This window comes from Micromys minutus (assembly GCF_963924665.1).
Source record: "Micromys minutus genome assembly, chromosome: 22".
NCBI classification, from domain to species: domain Eukaryota; kingdom Metazoa; phylum Chordata; class Mammalia; order Rodentia; family Muridae; genus Micromys; species Micromys minutus.
Genome location: NC_137957.1, coordinates 11,340,095 through 11,360,353, shown reverse-complemented (window position 1 = coordinate 11,360,353; position 20,259 = coordinate 11,340,095). Strand labels below are relative to the sequence as shown.

The 20,259-nt window shown below is 41.2% G+C and overlaps 1 protein-coding gene across 5 annotated transcripts in view; it reads right to left on the bottom strand.

Moving 5' to 3' along the window:
* Positions 1-16,418: 16,418 nt before the first annotated feature.
* USP15 (ubiquitin specific peptidase 15) overlaps positions 16,419-20,259 on the bottom strand; it is an 85,355-nt gene continuing 81,514 nt past the window's right edge. For all 5 annotated transcript variants that reach the window (XM_080935010.1, XM_080935011.1, XM_080935012.1 and 2 more), the window contains one exon: positions 16,419-18,337. In XM_080935010.1, the coding sequence (XP_080791136.1) occupies positions 18,155-18,337 (183 nt within the window). In that variant the 3' untranslated portion in view covers positions 16,419-18,154. The remainder of the gene's footprint in view (positions 18,338-20,259) is intronic.

The following is a 20,259-nucleotide window of genomic DNA, read 5'->3' as shown; positions in this document are numbered from 1 at the left end:
AAAGAAGGACATAACTACTCCTAGGTATGGCGAGAAGGTTTATTGTAGATATAAGGGAGACATAGACAGAGCATCTGTAAGGGTCCAGATGCCATGGGAGGAGGAGCAGGTAGAGCGAGAGAAGAGAGAGGGAGGAAACTGGAGCCAAGAGGCTAAAAGATAGGCGTAGCCAAAATGGTTGGGCTAATAGGGAAAAGCAAGAGGAGGAGGGGCTATACCAGTCCCTGATCTGGAGTCTTTATGGTAGGGGGCAGGAGATGCCTGCCAGGATGCCTCCATGGTGAAGATGCAGAGAGAAGTTGGGAGACAGTGTCCTCTTTGGTATGTGAACTAGGCACCTCTGTTAACCATTTGCTCTGGGTTTGAGACCCAACAGATATCACTAGCTTGTATGAGATGCTGAACAATTTTTACTTTAGCCAGATGACTTGTTTTAAAATTATGTGTTTTTAGATAATACTATAACCGTCAAGATTAATAAGAAACAAAAGACTGAATGTTTTCTCTGTATCAGATCCTTTTATTTTAAGTAAAGCTTAAAAAAATTTTTTAAAGGAAAGCTTAAAACACACAAATGAAAACTAACAAACGCTCCACAGGCTAGGCATATATACTGTGTAGAAAGGTTTATGTAAAACAATGTAACTAAAAAGGAGAGATTGTATTTCCCTGGAAACATAGGCACACATTTTTTTTGTTTTGTTTTGAGACAGGGTGCTCTGGAACAGGCTAGCCTCAGCACCTGCTGCTTCCAGAGTGCAGTACACCAGGCTGGCCTCTTCTATACACAGACCTAAGGTGGGCTTTCTTGGGCTTCTCACAGGCCATGGTGAAGGCAGAAAGCAAGAGTTCAAGGACCAGGGTGATGTCCTTGGATTTTACCATCATGCTGGGTACTGCCCTATCTTGTCCCCAGTCTCTAGCAGAGATGTATTTTCCGGACTAGCCCAGCCCACCTTTAGCTACTTTCTGTAAACTTCTTCTTCTTCTTCTTCTTCTTCTTCTTCTTCTTCTTCTTCTTCTTCTTCTTCTTCTTCTTCTTCTTCTTCTTCTTCTTCTTCTTCTTCTTCTTCTTTAGATTTATTTATTTATTGTAATGTATGTGAGTATATTGTAGCTGTCCTCAGACACACCAAAAGAGGGCATCAGATCCCATTACAGATGGTTGTGAGCCGCCATGCGGTTGCTGGAACTTGAACTTAGGGTCTCTGGAAGAGCAGTCAGCACTCCTAACCACTGAGCCATCTCTCCAGCCCCTAGATATGCTTTTAAAGACATTTTACCTTAATTTTTAGTTTAGGTGCATAGGTGTCTTACCAGCACATATGTCTATGCTCCACTTGCATGCAGTACCCACAGAAGCTAGCAAAGGGCATCAGATCCCCTGGGACTGGAGTTACATATGATTGTGAACCACCATGTGGGTTCTGGGACTCGGACCAAGGTCCTCCAGAAGAGCATCAGTGCTCTTAACTGCTGAGGCGTGCCTCCAGTCCCTCATTACAGACATCCCTGCACAGCCCTATGCTAATGTTGTCAGGTTGCATATCTTTTCTCCAGCTGCGGAGGAGATTCAAGCCAGAAGAGATGAAGTCAAGTTCCCTCAGTGTTAAAACTTAGGGTGGGTAGAGCTGGCACTTGAAACACCAGGAGTTCAGCTCCACAGTTGGGAGCAAGGTGTTGCTAAAGACAGAGGAAGAACAGAGACAGGAGATAAATGGTGTAAGAAGACACACACTAGAAGCCTGCGGGAGCATTAATAGTCCAGAGATGATGTCACTACAGCAGGGGCCGGCTTCACCCTCCAGCTTCCCATACTGCAACAAAAGAAATATGGAGGGGGCGAAGCACACAGGGTGAGGACAAAGGTCCTAGCACTTCTCTGTAAGAGCTTAACAACGAGTTCTCTTTCCACCCAACTGGTCGCTCTGCCATAGAATATTCAGAAATACCACCGAGTGAAGGGGATATTCAGGATCTGCAGGGCGTACACCTTGTGACTCTGCTGTGCTGCTCATCCCCGTGGGAAGGTCCAGACACAAGCTTTCCTTCGTTTCCCCATTAGTACATAAGCTTCCCAACTCTCCAGATAAACGGAAGAAGAGACGTTGTTAAAAAGAGCAGCGGTGTGGATAGCAAAGAAACCTTCGTTTAAACGCAAAAGTTACAGATCATCCTGAGAGGTGGGATTCTAATGATAGGACTCAGCCACCATTAAAGATACCCTTAAATATGATTTTCCTATTTATTGAAAATGCCGCCCCTTACATAGTATATTCTGATGACAATTCCTCCTCAGCCTACTCCCCGTTCCTCCCCACCCATTCAAATCCACCCCTTTCTGTTTCCTTACTAGGAAACAGGCTTCTAATGGAATATAATATAATATAATATAATATAATAAAAACCCTAACACATCAGAAGGAAAAGAGCTCAAGAGAAGGCACAAGAAACAGAGCCGCTCTGTCAAACATCTCATTAAAACACTATACAGGAAGCTATAACATATACACAAAGGATCCTTGAGATTACATTGTTTCCCCGGTGAGACTCACTTAGAGCAGACTAACTTTTAATTGCAATTGTTAAGCCTCTCTGATCATGGATGAGCAAGTGACCTATGAGCACAGCCGAGTGTCATTAGGAGCCATTTAATTGGACTTTTTTGTTTAGAACAGTGGTATTTGGTTCTACACTAGGTCCTTGAGCTATCTAGTCTCAGGCCCTGGGCCACCCAAACAGTATTGGTTATGGGTTCCATCGTGGGCAGTGGGCCTTATGTCAAGTCAGATATTGGTTGGCTACTCCCACAATCTTTGTGCCACAACTGCCCTAGCATTTTGCACCTTGCATGCAAGACATCATTGTAGAGCAAATGGTTTGTGGGTGGGTTGATGTTTATGTTTCTCCTCGAGATGTAGGGGTGATGAAGGGATGAAGGCTCCAGCTAGGCACAAGCTCGGCTTTTCCCTGTTCACTGAGTTGTGTGGTGGTATTTTCATCAACGGGGCATTGCTGTCAGGTTGTGGAGAGCAATGTCTAGTCTTGGCAACAGCCTGGGTTGTTTAGGGATTTCCATGTGACCCATTTGCATAACTCAAATTAGATGTGAGCCAATCCCAGGTGTGACTTCTTCTGTTGGTTCTAGAGCTTTCAGGTGCTGATAGGTTACTACTATGAGGTCGTTCCAATTTCTTTTATGTAGTCACTTAGTTCGATAAACTTGCCTCTTGGAGCCACATTCATTGTGTCCCCCGAGTTTATCTATGTTGTGTATTCATTTCCATTTAACTCTAGAAAGTCTTCAATTTCTTTCTTAATTTCTATTCTGACTCACTTTTCAGTCAGGAGAGAATTATTCAGTTTCCATGAGTTTGTTCATCCGTGGTGTTCTGACAGGGTGCAGGGTGTTTTCCATTTTCTGCAATAATGTCTTTCCTTCCATTTATTTGTTTTTATTAACCGTACTTTATATGTAGCAACGTGATTTATGTATTAAGTAACATTATAGTAGAATGATTTGATAAGTTGTAAATAGAAGGAAACAGGGAAGATTTTCAGTTTCCAAAACTCCTCTTCCCCAAAACATTTTTTAAAAAAATAATTCACTTTTTTGAGTGGATAAATGTGACAAATGTACCCAGTGATTAGTCATGTGTGATTCCTATTACACTGCCACAAAGAATAAACAGTTGTTGGAGTCATTCGGAATGTCAAATAGTTCCCACTTCTTTAATACACAGAAAGTTGAATTTGTCCACCATAAAAAACGCTCTCAAATGATCAAACTGTGACATAGTTGAAACTAGAAAATTAGCTTTTATATCACATATTTTGTGGCTTAGATGTTTATTTCCCTTTATGTTTTTCTCATCACCTAAGAAAGTTTGGTTGATGTAATGACTATCTATCTATCATCTATTTATCTATGTATACCTATAAATGCTATATATCTATCCATCTATCATCATCTCTACTATCATCTATCAAACAATCATCTACTATCTAACAACCATCTACCATCTATCTCTATTTCTTTACTATCTACCAGTTATCATCTATCTATATACTAATGCATCTATCAACCATCCATCTATCATTTATCTCTCTAATATCATCTATCAATCAATCATCTACTATCTCTCTACCAACCACCTAACATCTATCTATCTTTATTCCTCTGCCCATCCATCCATCCATCCATCCATCCATCCATCCATCCACTTATCTACTATCTATCTACCTATCGTATAAGACATAGAAAATAACTTAAGACCTATGTATTTAGTGAAACTCAGTGTCCTTTTTCAAAGATTTATTTTTTATCTAGGTGTAGTGATTCATGCCTTTCATCTTAACACTTGGGAGGTAGGGACAGGCTGATCTCTGTGAGTTTGAGGCCAGCCTGGTCTACATAGTGAGTTCCAGGCTAACCAAAGCTATATAGTGAGACTCTGCCTCAAAGAACAAAGATAACATTTTTTATTTTTATTTTCATGTGTATGAGTGTCTGCTTGCATGTATTATGTACACTGTGTGTGCCTGGTACCCATGGAGGCCAGAAGAAGGCGTCACACATCCTGAAACTAGAGTTACAGATAGTTGTGAGGTGGGAACAGATGCTGTGTGGAACAGATGCTGAGAACTGAATCAACACCCTCTACAGGAGCAACTCATGTTCCTGACTTCTGGGCCATCCATCTCTGCAGCCCCTTCATGTACCCTTGCCGAGATTCGGTAATCAGTATTAGGAGGTATTCATTGTTTCTCTGGTCAGTAGGACTGGCTGGAACACATAGGTTCCAATCTAGAGTTCTCATCAAAAACTGCAGTCCTTGTGCCTTTGGAGTCCATGGGGCATTATAGAAGTTACACTTAGAGGAGGGGTTTGCTTGCGGATCATAGTCACACAAATGGGTGGCATGAAGAACCCGGATGTGCTGCTTATAGCCAGCACTCTTTCCAGCTGTAATGACTCTCTTGGGTAAGTTAGCATTTCTTACTTATCCACATAGAGGGCTTTGTCATGTCCACTATGGGTGGAGTCTGTGGGGCACCTCAGATTCGGGTGTCTTTGCCCTTTGTCCCTGGTCTGTATGTGGAGTCTATAATGACTTTTGACAGATACAATGAGTGATCATATTCACTCACAGTTTATTGAATCAGCATATTTTCATTTTAAGCCCAGAACACACATGGGCCATAAGAGTTCAGGTGGGTTGGAATTTGGACAGAGCTGCTTTATTACCTGTCTGTCTATCTGTCTGTATGATCTCTGTGATCACTTGTTCATTTTATTATTACATGGGGCTTTATTTTTCTCTGTGCTATTTCTAATAAAAGTTCCCATTTCCCCTTCAATTTCTTCCTCCAGTGTTATGAATTGCAATTACACAGGGTTTGAAGCAATACCAGGTAAGGCCAGTAATTGCTGTCCCCTTCATAAGGTCTTGAGTTCCGTTTTAAACCCAGATGAACTGGGAGTAAATTTATCCCCTTGTCTGAAATACTCAAAGTAGAAGATAACAATCAAGGAGATGTCATTGTAGGAAGATGCTGAGGAGTGGCAAATAGAGCGAGTCTGGACTTTTCCTTCCTTGTTGCTTTGAGAGTTGAAATTGTGCCAGGAAGAACCCAATAGACACCCTAAGTTGACAGATAAAATTGACAGTCCATGGAAACCAAGGTAGCTAGAATTTGCAAGACAGGACACTAGAGAGGAGGTTCTTATTTAGACAGCAAAACCTGGCATATTTTTGTCATTTATCGGCTTATATGTGTTAAAGAGCAACTTGAATGGGGGTTCATGAGAAAGCATGCAAAAAAAAAAAAAAAAAAAAAAAAACGGTGGGTCTTCACATGGAGCCTGGACAGCCTCTTCACATCAACTTTGGGCAAAACTCAAGCATATGATGCTGGAAATAAGGTTTGGGGGAAGACTGCTTCCTGGAGGGTGATCATTAGTGGTAGGTACTGGGTTGGAATCTGTTCTGAACCTGCCAAGTGAGACATAAAAATGATCTGAAACAAGCAGTTTCCAAGCAATTTAATCTCATCTCAGAACAAAGCTTTGAGACATTTATAGAAATACAGAAAAATATCCATCACTCAACAGACTAAAAAATGCACAAGTCTGGCATCCAGTAAGAATTGAATATATATATCAGACATATACAGCTGCAGAAAGTAAGATCCAAAACAGGGGAGTGGTCACACTAAGAGAACTGATATGGGCATTACAATTAGCATAAAAAGACATTAAGATAACACAGCTATATCCCAAATATCCTAGACCAGAGACATAGAGGATAGCAGAGATACCAGAGGGCAAGGAAGCGCTAAACACAAGATTTTGAAAATTGGCATATGGGATTAGCACTAGGTTGGAAAGCAGAGAAGAATGTGTAAGCTTTAGCATAGCATTATGAAAATTACCCAAAATGAAACTTTGGGAAGATAGAAGCATTCATTCCTACTTCATAATAAAGAGAGATGTACAGGTGGCAGAGATCAGACAGACAAACAGACAGCCAATAAAGTAGCCCAGCCCAAAATGAAAGTGGGTCAGCTTCCGGGGTTGTGTGAAGTGGATTCTTACACAGAGAAAGGGATGTGGATGAAAGGAAGGAAATAAAAGCTGAAAGTTTTCCAAACTCAGTGAAGCTAATGATTAACCCGCAGATGGAGAGTGGAAAACCACAGAAGCCCAGGAAACGTAACTGAAGCCACACCAAGGCAGGTCATGCGCAACTGCTCAAAGCCAACATAACAACACAACAGTGCTATTCTCTCTACAGTGTCTCGGCTTTACAACCAAACGTCGTCTCCATGTTTATCTAGGAACCTCAGTACAATGTGTAATACAAGTAATAAAAGAACATAATTTTGCATTATTTCCAGTTTTTGGTGGACAGCAATTCTAAGTAAAAACCCATTTGAGTTTCACTGTAAGCCATAGTGTTTTTTGTATGTTTTCCCACAGAGAGCCTTTGTCTGACTGGGAAAAGTACTGCTGTTCCTGGTTTATTGAGAATCTTATCACTAAAGGTACTGATGTTGAATATATTCTTCCTGTTCTGTGCAATGTCTTTTGTAAATAAGCAAATGTTAAAAAAAAATTGGCTAAAACACAGAATCACTTTAACATTTTGAATAGTCATTTAGTTTTTCAGAAAGAAAAAACAAAAAACCTGGTTTAAGTTTGCACAACTGTGACTAGATTTCCCAACTAGAAATTCCTCTGGCGACACCCTTTGCCCCTCTGGTAGGTACCACAGGTGTCTAATGATCACATTCTCATTTTTGTTTATGTGAAAATATTCTCAATTTTCTTTCAGTTTTGAAGTCATCTTCTTGCAGATAGAATCCTTTGTTTTCCTTTCTATCCAACCACCTGGGTTTTAGAACCTCAAAGGCTGTGACTTGTTCTGTGACATTCCTCATTTCCAGTGAACACAGCAGCCTCCTGGCTTCCTCATAAGGAGACTTTCTTCCTGTGTCTGTTGTTTGGCCTTCCTCTTCACTCTGATGATTTTGTTTTAATTACTGTGTGTGTGTGTGTCTTTTTCTTTCTGTTTATTTTACTTAGGACTCGTTTGTTGGCTTTCTCTATCAGTTTTTTTTTTTTTTAAAGTCAAATTAAGAAAAAGTTCACCTATATTTCTTTAAATATATTTTGGTGTTCCTGTCTCTCTTTTGTTTAGTTCTGTCTCACAGGTTTTCAGGGTCCTATCCATTCAGAACACACACACACACACACACACACACACACACATACACACACACACAATTGTGGTGGCAGATCCCTCAGGCACTCAGGATCAATGAGTACTGAGAACTTGAGTCCACACTGGGATGAACAGAGTCCAGGAGCCATGTCCCTTATGGGGGGGGGTCCCTTTATTTTAAAAACAGAACAAGGGAAGAGGATGTAGATCAGTGGTTTGGCATTTGCCTTTTGTTTACAAGGCCCTTCATGCCATCCCCCAAACTATGGGAAGCAAACAAAAGCAGTGTTGTGTTTGCTTGTGAAAATGAGATTTCTGTGTGTGCTTGTCTATACGTGTGTGTGTGTGTGTGTGTGTGTGTGTGCATGCAGAGACCACAGGTTGATGTTGGAGGTGTTCCTTAATTGTTCTCTACTTTTTGAGCAAGGCCTCAGCCTGAACAGTATTAGGTTGACCAGATGACCCATGAATTCCAGGGCACCTCTCTCTAGTCTCTACCTCCCTATTAAACATCAGGGTCTCATGCTTGTGTGGCAGATGCATAAGCCACCTCCTGACCCCTCTGGATATTTGGTTTTAAAAATGCTCTTCCTGCCACTGATCTTGCCCATACATTTCTTTTGACTCCAGGTGTTATATCATGTTCTTTGCTTTGTTCTTTCAGTTCATATCCTCCCTGAATTCTTCCTTTTATTCTTTTATGCTTTGGTCCATTTATTTTTTTTTTATGACATTTTCAGTTGAAATAGAGTTATATCACTTTCCCTCCCTTTCACTTCAGCTCTTCCCAGCTACCTTCCCCCACACCTTTCCCCATGACTTCAGCCAACGAAGGGCTGATCACCACTCTGCTTAGGTGAGATAAAGGGGCTCATCCCTGAGGGAGGTTCATTCTGCTGCTTCGAGCACTTACGAATTGCGTATAGTTCTTTGTCTAGGGGTGGGACACCACAGGATTTCTCCTTTCCCACGAACATTTCAATGGATGTATACATGGCTCCAGTCTGGTTTATGCAGCCATTTCTAGCAGACTTCCTTGAGTCCTGGCTTTTACAATCTTTGCCCACTCTTCAGTGGCTACCGGAGCTGTGAGATAGATATATGCATTGGTGTTGGGCTCTCCATGGTCTGTCATCTCTGCCTAATGTCCGGTTGTGGTTTTCTATGATGGTCTTTATTTGCTGTACAGAGGCTTCTTTGATGAGGGCTGGTACACTTATTCAGGAAAGGTGGCTCACAGAGTACACGCTAATTATTTTTATTCTCATGCGGATGGATGTTTTGCTTGCATGTATGACTCAGTACACCATTGCATGCGTGGTACATGGGGAGGTTATAACAGGGCACTGGATCCTAGCTGGAATTAGAGACCACTGTGAGCCACCATGAAGGTCCTGGGAATTAGTCCTGGGTCCTCTGGAATAACAGGTTTGGTTTTTCTTTTTGTTTTTTTAGATTATTGAATTACGTTTCTTCTTTCCTTTTCCTCCCTGTAAACTCTACCACACACCCTTCCCCAGTGTCCTTCCGATTCAGGGCTTCTTTTCTACTGCATGCATATATGTGTATGCATGTATTTCTAAACATAACCTGTTTAGTATATAATGTTAATTGTATGTCATCAGGGCTGACCATTGGCAATGGACAACAAATTGGTTTGTTCCTCCTTGGGGCCTCTCCTCCTGCCAGCTTCCCTCAGTCTCCTAGAGTTCTTGTGTAGGCTTGAGGGCTGATGGGCTTTTCTCTAGCCAGTTTGGCATGTTCCTTGGTTTCATCCTTGTTCAGCAATGTTTGGGCATCAAGGTATTTGTTGTGAGTCTGTCTTCTAGTAATAAGAGGCAAGTTTTCCCTTCACATTCTACTGTCTCTTCAGACCCTCCCCCCAAAAATTATTATTTACTAGTTCCTTGATCTTATTAAGGCCTTTTCCATCTTTTCTTAAGGCACAGGCCTGGCTCATGCCTTCTACTCCTAATACCCAGTCATTTAAAAGTTTTCATGGAAAAGCCGAGTTCTTTGTAAAGTTTGTTTGGTCACACCTGAACTCCAAACTGTCTCCTTTGTGCTGAACTACTTCTGAAGCCACTCAAGTTTAATGGTTATTATGTTCCCTATAGTTTCCACTTTGTGTACAGTTTAGGAGTAAGCCAGGAACTTGGAGTTTGAAGCTAGACTTTGTGGGTATCTAAATGGCACCACCATTTAAAAATTTCCTCTTTTGCTTATTAGAGATACTTGGGTTTCCCCAAACCACGAGGCTCTGTATCACAAGCCAGCACTGTATATGTAAGCCCTCTGAACAACATGGAGTTTGTTATCACAACCAAATGTCTCAGTGCCCTCAGCAAATGCTGTAAAATATCCGGACACTTTGTCACAGTGGTTCTGATGGCAGGCTTTAAGGTTTTCTTAATTTTACTTTTTTTTTTTTTTTGAGACAGGATTTCATGCTGCCGAGACTGGCTGGAGCTCACTCTTTAGCCGAGAATTATTTTAAATTCCTGGTTCTTCTGCCTCCACCCCAAAATGCTGGGATTACAGGCGTGCGTCACTGTGCTCGGAAATTTTACTGGCTGGCCTGAAACTTCGTTTTGTAGACCTGGTACATGCACAGACCACGTCTTCCCTTGCAGAGTAGCTGAGGGTAAGGACTGAACCTGTACAAGGAATGATGAATGGCTTGGAAACAATGGCAGGAAAATTAAATGTACAGCTCTAGCGATTAGATTGACCAAAACATGTTTATTACATTTATCGATATTACAAACGGCAATTTCATACATCGTGAATGCAGTAGCTGCTTACATGGTGTACATTCGTCTCTACTGTGAACCATGTCACTTGACAGGAGAGCTGCCAGAGGCTGAGGGTGGAGCCGAGAGGGCGGGTGTTTGCCTGCCACAAGTGAGGCCCTGGGTGAGAGCCACAGCACCTGAAAAGAAAGAGAAGGTCCCGGATTGGGAATTTCACCAAGAGCTTAGTGCTAGAGTTAAAACTTTTGTTTTTCTTGCTTTCCCACTTCAAACTTCCCGACACAAAGCCTGTGGGTTTAGAGACAGAAGGACATACTCTTGGCTCCAAGGACTATATAATCTTTGACACTGGTCACAAAAATTGGATACAATCTTTGATCACAGCTGATGTGACATACCTCTGAATTCTCACCCCAGTTTCAAGATGCTACTTTGTGGCTTTTGGAAAAAAAAAAAAAAAGAACCCAGAACTTTTGTAAAGACCCTCCACTTTCTAAAAGGTGAAGTCTGCGGGCTGACCACTCTTCTGGACTCTGGCTCCAACAGGTCTAACTCAGCGTTAAACACTGGCACAAACGGAATTACTTAAAAAAAAAAAAAATCCAGAATTAGTAGAGAAGTACTAGAATACTCTAAACTGACAAGTTTTAAAGGACTTTTAATACAATTTGACAGAAATTGTTTCTCTGTCCACCATATGGGCCCCATGGCTAGAATTAAGGTCATCGGGTTTACGAACCAGGGCTCTTACCCACTAGCCATCTTGACAGTCCTAGAGAGCAGTTAACTTCTGCCCTCTAAACATCTTCTAAGGTCCTATCGACATGATTGAGACAATTGAGTCACAACGAAACCGTCAAAAGTAAAACCAGAAAACTGAATTACGTAACTATCTGAGCACAGCAGGGAGCTGCTTGGAGCACCCCTCAGATTAAAAAGGCTATTCTTGGCTGCTTCTGGCCAGGGGTATCTATTATATGGAAAGAGGGCCCCGCATAAAGGGAAATCTGGGTTAATCTCTGATAGGACAAAAGACAGCAGCAACATCTTTATTGTAAAGATTTCCTTACAGTAGAAATCCCCTAGAAAATCACATGAAATAAGAACCATTTAATTAGCGCCACTAACTACATATTCTATTTTACTTTGAGTCCAACGTATGTTTCTGAAAAACAGAAGCTTATGCAGATAGCATTCTTATATACATACATATATATATATAAACTAAGCTGTAAATCCATAGACATGCAAATGAGAGCTAAATAGCATTGAATGACAGTGTACAGATAGGGAAGACTTCTGACTTTAGGGAAGTTAATTCAAGTGAAAATCAATATACCTTGAAGACAGGACATTCCAAATTCCGTAAATGCACTGGATTTAAAACGTTACTTCATCTAGCACCTACCCCCAACCCCCATCCCTACCCCATACTGGGCACACAGGGCATTCCTAGCCCTCTTTCTAAAGCATACTCAGAAAGTATATATACTTTTAAAACAAAGTATTTGCTTAGTAATGCTAGAATCAAAAAAAAAAAAAAAAAAAAAAAAAAAAAAAAAAAAAAAAACACAAGGGCAGTGATGTTTGAGACACTGTGTGTGCTGGGAGTTTAAGCAGATGCTCTACCACTAACCCACATCCCCGTCTGCATTGTCTATGCTGACACAGGTTCTTACCAAAGTGCCAAGTCTGGCCCGTTCAGAAGGCCCTACATTTATGATCCCTCTGCTCCTGTCCCAGCCTCCTGGAATGGGAGCACAGGCCTGACTTGAGAAAATGTCTGTGTAACAGCTTACGTACAGAAATACTATATATACTATACTGCTATAGTCTATCAGGGGCAGTGGGGGAAGACAGACTCATGATTTATAGCCAGGATGGCAACTGGCTGAAAAGAGAGATAAGTGCATTTTGGATAGATATGTCTTAGGAAGAAGCATCAGGCAGTAGATGAGGCAGACCAGGCAAAGAGAATGCCTGGGGAAGCCCTAGATGGTAAAACTGAAGAATGTGTCTGAGGAAAGGTAAGAAACTGGATGAAGGCAATTCTTAATCCTTTTCCTCAAGCACCACTGTAGCAGGTGACATAGCTCTACCCACCATTACCCTGTGTCTGTTTCCTGAGTAGAAACACCTGCTGCGCTCTTCATAACACTCAAGACGGAACATTATTTCCTAAGGGAACTCACTGGCTGGCTACTCAGTTTTCATAGCTCAGCTTTCTGTCTAATTCACTTCTACCACTGTCTGTTATATATATCTTTATAAATGGAGAAAGTGAGAGACAAGTGCACAGATGTGAAAGGCCCAGAACTCCAGTACTCTAGCCTGTGTCTGAAGCACACTTAGACGTGAAGGGGTTTAATGATTAAGTTTTTATCTACTAGTACCCAACTATTTTGGTAAGGATGATATTGGCTGCTTCTGAGCATGTTCTTGGAAGAGATGAACATTACACAGGTACAGGGAGCATGTCTGTCTTCCGGTGTTGAGTATCGTCCCAATTAAATGAAGGTCGGAAGGAAAGGGTTACCCCTTCCCTTGTGCTTGACTGCCCCGAGCTGGTAGGCTGCCATCCAGCAACCTTATGTTAAGGATGAGGCCTTATGAACAGGGGCAGCAGACAGTCTGTTCTCTTTGACCATGTGAGGAGTCAGACAAGTATGTTAGCCACAAACAAATCTAAAAGGTTATAGTGGATAAAACCAACATCTCACCCCCCTTCCACCAAAATTATACAGATGAAGCTATAAATTCCTGGCCTGTTGGGGGGAAACATTAGCAAAACAAGGAACAAACCTAGCAAGCTTTTCTACTGACGAGTCAGCTGCCATGACAACGCAAACATTTAGAACATTTGATTTTGCGAGTACTGAAAATGCAGCCTTGGGGCTGGAAAGAAAAAAGGCCTGCAGTTAACAGAGCGCGTCCAGCTCTTCCCAAAGACCAGACAACCGTTCCCAGCACTCATGGAAGGCAGCGCACAAGCATCTGTAACTGTGCTCCTGGCACTCAATGCCGCCTTCTGGCCTCCATAGGCTTCCCACACGTGTGGTGCACACTCACACACGCACAGAGATAAAAAAAACTATCTTAAAAAGTAGCGTTGTTTTTACAGTATTATTTAAAATACCATTTCCAAAGAGATGGTTGCACTTTTAGCACCTTTGCAGAATTTGGCAGGGGACTAGAACTCAAAACCAAACCAATTCTGAAACCTATCAGATTTTTTTCCTTCACTTTTTGAAACTCTTGTCTAAAATATAACTTTTTTTTAGTTGAATTCCCATAATTTAGGGTCTTTCCCTTCCACTACAGCTATGTGTCTTAATGCTTATATTTGCCAAAAATAATCTTTGGGCTGTTTTATATTAGTTATTCCGTTAAAGACAGCATTTCTTTATCTTTCAACAGTGAAAACAGGGTTGGCTTAGTATTTGAATTTTTACTATACATGCACTCTATTTTCCCAAATCTTTTATTTTGGGAACCATGTACCTTAGAAAAATTTAGCTTTAAACAAACATGTCATCTAAACTGTTTAGCAATTTCTTCTGTAACTTACAGCAACTATGAATTAAATACACAGAGCATATACATAACTGAATTAAAATATCCCAAATCTAAAATGCTTAAGAAAAATATTTTTTTCTCATTAGGAACATCTGGCCACTAAACAGTATATAACACACACCTGCACCACCAAGGGTATAAACACACTCACTTATTCTTTTATCTTTGGGTCAGGTGGCACTCAAAATGATTATCTGGAAGCATCAGCGTATTTTTAAAAGAAACTATTTCAGAATTCAGAATTTAAAAAGCCATTCTGTCATAAAGTAAGAACTATGAGGACTGCTATTGTTCTTTGGCTTCAGACAAGATGGCATCCGATCTTTCAGGACACAAGGCCTCTTCACATTGCTACCTTAGCTGCACACTGGCAAGAGCATCTAACTGTGCAGGATGCACGGCGGGCCGGGAGCAGGCGGCCGTGGAACAACAGGTGCAGAACTGAAGACTAAAAATCAGCTGGGTACCAGTTGGGGGAAAAACTCCTCCTTTGACTTTCTCTTTTGGTGTGCCACTGAGGGACACTCACGTTCTCTTATAATCTCTCCTGACTTTCTTCCGATAGCCTTATGTCACCAAAATTAGCTCAAAAAGAGACATCCTCATGCAACATCTGTTTTGTACTACTAGCTGATTTTCTTTATGCCAGACTGAATGTTTTGTGTGGTGCTTGATACCTGGTTGTCTGCCAAGCCAGAATAAACACATAATTACTAAAATATGATTATAAGCCAATGCAAGAATTACTTAAAGCACCAGGCTACAGCTTTGTCAGAGGTCATTTAAATATAAACACAGGGCCTATGAAATGGCTCAGTGGGTAAAGGCGCTTTCTATGAAACCCTGATGTCCCGAGTTAGATCTCTGGAAGGACAGAAATGAGTCCAGTTATCCTCTGGCCACCCCGTGCTCACCATAGAGCTAATAAGAGACTAAGGTAAGATGGCCCAGCAGGTAAAGGCACTTCCATCGATCTCAGAGGCCCACATGGTAGAAGACCACAGTTCTGCAAGTTGTCCTTTCATCTCCACGTGTCACGACATGGACTTTCCTTCCCAAATAAACAAAATGTAATGGAAAAATTACATGTGAAGTTAAAAAAAAAAAAAAGACTTGAAATTCAGGTTTGATTTAGGGAAATGGTTTAAATTATATACCACATAACATTTAACATTTAATCAAAACAGTGAACAGTGTGATGAGTCGATAAAGTTCATTTTGGAATGAAAGGCTAAGTATAGCAGCAGGTTTTTACTGGCAGAGAGGGATTTGGGGGGAAGCTAAGTTCTTTAACAGCACTTTCCATGCAGACAGAAGCGATCAGTCACAAGTATCACAAGAGCCTGCCTGCTGGAAGACAAGATGACCTCATCCGAGTTGTCTGGTGAGAAAGGCACTGTAACACAGTGAGACGGTACCCGTCTGGGGATGATGCGGACGGACTTTGCCACAGTAACTGTGGGACTTTGGAACACACGTATGGGAGGTGAGGATGATGACTGGTTCTACACAGCTTCTGTGGAATGAGATAGTAGGAAGCGCACGCGCGCATACACACACACACACACACACTTTTAATAGTGACTGGTTTAGAGCAAGCCCTCGATAAACAGCGGCTACTGGAGTCATTATTCCTTTACAGATCAAGAGACAGGCTAGGAAAGAGCAAGTTCAAAATCAGACTAACAGGCAAAGTTACGAGTAGAATTCTAATCTAAATCTATTCCTAATGACCCTGTATTCCATGTGGATATCTCCTTTGCAGTTTTTATAAGGTTAGTTTTTACAGATGAAGCTATCATTTGACAGACTCAATGGCATCAACAGCATTCTCTAAATGTTTCTTTTCAATGAGAAAGAATGGCACGCACTGAAAGGGTGTGGTCCTACTCAGGGCATGGTGGGGCTCCTCTGTAATGCTGGCACCTCAGAGGCCTAGGCAGAATGATGAAACCTTTGAGCCTGGTGTGGGCTTCAGGGGAGATGAAGCCTGAGACCCACTCAAAAACCAAACGAGTGGATTAGGAAGTAAACAACACAAATGAAATACAACAGGAAGCAAACAAATGAACAAAACAGACTAATCTGGGGGAGAGTCGGGGTGGACGCTATAATCTAGGTCTACGAGAAGTTAATGTGGACTTTGAACACACGAAAGAAGGGAAGTTCAAGTGCAGAACAGATGCATGCTCCCAAGGTGAGCGGAAAACCGCGCAGTCTGTTCAATGAGTTAAAACAAACCAAACCAACCCAAGTTGAAAACATCCTCAATACTGACTATGATGTCACTGCAGTCAAGTCGGCCATGCAGAACACAGGGAGTTTACTTCAATGGTTTCAGAGTAAGAAATAAAAGACTAAATAAGGCCATCAATAGCTTTATTGAAATATGTATAAATAAACATGCACATTTCAAATGTAAACTCAAGTGAACCCAAGTGCAGACAAAATATTAACCTCTGTCATGCAGGAGGTTAGTTTACATAAAAAAAAAAAAAACAAAAAAAAGAAGAAAAAAAGAAAAGAAAAGAAAAAAGAAACAACACCCAAAGCAGCTTTTAAAAGACCAGAATGAAAAACCAGCTTTAATATCAAGATATAAAGCAAAGCCATGATCAACATACCTTACTTATCCTGGTCAAATGCATTTTTTTTCCTTTCTTTTAAAATGCTAACATAAATAAATAATTTACCAAAATGTGCACTCACAGAGTGAACTTTTATTTACAATACACAATTTATAATCTATTGTATTTGATTAGTTCAAGTGAAGAACATTATACTTTTTGCTTTAATAACAGTGGGACACCAAGCAATTTCTCAGGCAGTCAGATGTGAAATGTGCCCCAGCATTTAGTTTCCTATTAAAGGCAGCACTGCCTGTCAATCATCCATACATTCTTTCAACTGGATCAGAGGGAGAGAAAAGCAGCAAATGAAAATGTCAAATGCTCACACATGTATTTGGCGTTTTGGATCCTTGACTGTGAGAAGCTAAATGAAACCCAAGGTTTGTATGTGTCATGTGCTGCACAGGTTCTGACTGTGGAACATGCAAATGCGATTTCTCTTACACAAGTTACCTTCTGAGAGAAGCTGTAAGGCTATGGTGAATTCCATCAGGAACACACAGAGAAAGTTAACAGACCTACCTCTAGAGCCAAGTTAGCAATGAGTTACAGGCTAGTACACGAACAGAAAGCCTCAGCTAGCTTTGATGCACTTCGTACTACAGAGACAGAGCGCTAACCAGCCTGCCTTAAAGCTATAGTAACTGGGAGAGCTGAACAGTGGCCAAATTCTAAAGGACTAGAGAATATACATCAAAAGCCTTTAATTTTGAACCAACAGTGGATTGATGATAAGCATTTTAAACTGAAAGAAAATGGAAAATTTAAATAGATTCCAATGGCAGTGAAAGGTACTTACATGTAGCTGAAATGATTTGGATGGCGTGAGATCTAGAACATGTTCCCAGTGAGTGAGGTAATGTAATGTTCTGCACTTCAATGATGCGACAGAAGGGAACTTCACTTCCTCAACTGTTCCTCATGTTGTGGTGACAGACCCACACTGATTACCAGGGACAGATTGGAAAATTTGGTGTACCAAGGACGCTCTGCAGTATTTGAGCCACACTGACACAGCAGCCAAGTACCCGAGGGGCGCAGACAGGCAGCCTAACGCACAGGAACTAGATTACCCAAGAACTAAGTTCAGCCATAGTTTTCTTGCAGTATTATTAGAGCAAAATTAATGACCAACATCCACAAATTTAACATTTGTCATCAATTAAGTCACATCCAAAAATTAAAGAAAACATAATTCATCAAAACAGCAGCAAACTTAAAAGGGATTTATTTGTGATTTCCTATATATATTTAGCTTGTAAATACAAGACTGTAAATGTATTGAGAGACATTTCTGTTAAAGTTTCATTGTGTTTCACTTCAAGTGCTGCACAAGTTAAAATCTGATAAAGGCTTTACATCGGGCATCTGAGACTCCTCATCTCAGACTCCTGTTAATGTGCTGGAAACTCCATCTCCACTGACACCACCAGCAGGAAAGTCTCTCTTATGGCTTCCTGGACCTCCATTAATTAGTGTGCATACAGTTTTCATTTTCTAGGTCATTGTCATTCTCATTGCTGTCGTCATCACTTTCCAGTGGGACACCCGTGGCAGCTGAAGCACCTTTAGTTTCTCGGTCGAGAGGGAAGAAGCCAGTTCCACTGAAAGTGTCCTGCCTCTGGTAGAAGAGCACGTATGCTGCTTTGGACTGTCGAACAAGCAAGGGGTGTCAACGGTGGCATTATACAAAGATCATAGTACAAATTTTTAGCTAATAACCAACTTTAGTGACAAAAAAATCAAATAGCAAAACTACACATGATCACATGGAAGTTACTAAAATTGGCTAAATGTAATTATTTCTACATTTAAAAAATAAGCAGGTTAATTCTATATAATTTGGACTAAAATATATACAGCCAAAATACAAATTAGCATACTTATTAAAAAATACAATTGTTTTTGATTTACTTGAAAGTGAGTATCTTTCTAACAGCAAATGTTTCAGAACATTTCCCGTGGTAGTTAAAATGTTGAATATTTCTCCAGTATTGATTGGGAGAACACTGATTTTCTTTTCTTTTTAAACATTTTTTAATTTTTAAAGAAAGTACAAGGATGACAACCAGGGAATAGAAAAGGGCCCAGGAGTGGATGGGGACAGTTCCAGAGAATGAAGCTCATGGAAGAACACCACTCACATCCCTGAATGTCACACGGAGACTTCTTGGTACAACTAACAAATACTAAAGACCCCCCTCTCCCGCTCTCTTTTTCCCTCTCCCCCCTCCCCCCTCTCTTTCTGGCTTTCTGCGTGAGGAAGCAGCATGGAGGTGAGACTGAAAAGCTGCCAAGCTGGATACTGAGTGGACTTCGCCTGAGGCACTGCTGGAGTCTCAGAGGCTGTGACCCATATTACAATCGCCACTGAAGAGGGGTCACTGTGGAGGGCCCAGCACACCTGAGTATGGCTGCTTGCCCTGCTCCTATTCATGAACAACAATTCAACTGTGGCTGAACCTTCATGTCTTGACTAAGAACTAGTGTCCAATAAAAGGTGACTGGTTCAGGTTAAAAAAAAAAAAAAGGAAAAAAAAAGGATAAAGAATATTTTCCATCAATCGATCTATCTAACTTTGTAAAGGCGTTTGGTCTGCGTGTATGTCTGAGCATCAATGAGAAACTCAGTTCTCTAGAAGCCAGAAGAGGTACTGGATCCTTTGAAACTGGAGTTAGCTGTGAGCTGCCATGTGGCTGCTGGGAATGGTCCACTGAAAGAGTAGCCAGTGCCCTTAACCACTGAACCATCTTCATGGCTCCTGTATCGCTTTAAAAGATAGCACAGGCTACCAAGAACAAACACAGGAGTGTACAGGAAATGAAGAGTTCTGCAGAGCAAAGGAAAGAAAACTGTGAGCAGAGGAGACAGCTCACAGAATGGGAGAAAATCTTTGCTACATATATTTCAAGTAGGGTTGAAATCTAAAGAACTACAAAAGGTCAACCCGCACATCAAAGTGTCAACTAATAAGTGGGCTAGTGAAATAAACAGTTCTCAAAAGAAACTTGACTCCATGCTGACCTGGGATTTGCAATGTAGTACAACACGGTCTGAAACTTGTGATCTCCCAGCCAGAGTCTCAAATGCTAAAATCACAGACATGTGCCACATTGTGTACTATGCCAGACATGTCTCTCTGGCTTAAAAAATACTCGTTTTATTCTGCATCAAAAAGCCCTATCACGAGAACTTCCATTTTGCATTCCATACAAGCTCTCTTCTCCACTGGGCTGACGGAGTATATCCATCACCTACACAATCGGCTTCAATGCAACGGAACCTAACTTGTCCAAGCCATCCTAACAAAATGGCTTTCCGTAGGTCAACAGTGTGAGAGTCAACTGGCTGCCCTTACATCCCTCAGTAGTACCCAGTACTTCACAGCCTTCTCTCCAGTAACTGCCTTCTGTGAATCTGCCGCTCCCTTTATCGTCTCTCAAAGTTCCTATTAAATTCTTCTGTGTCCTCACTAAATCCTTTAAAGACACCCTGTGTTCTGTCTCAACTGGTGTCCCTCACCAGGCATCTCAAACGAGCTGAGGCTTCAGTTGCTGGCTGAGAGTACCCGC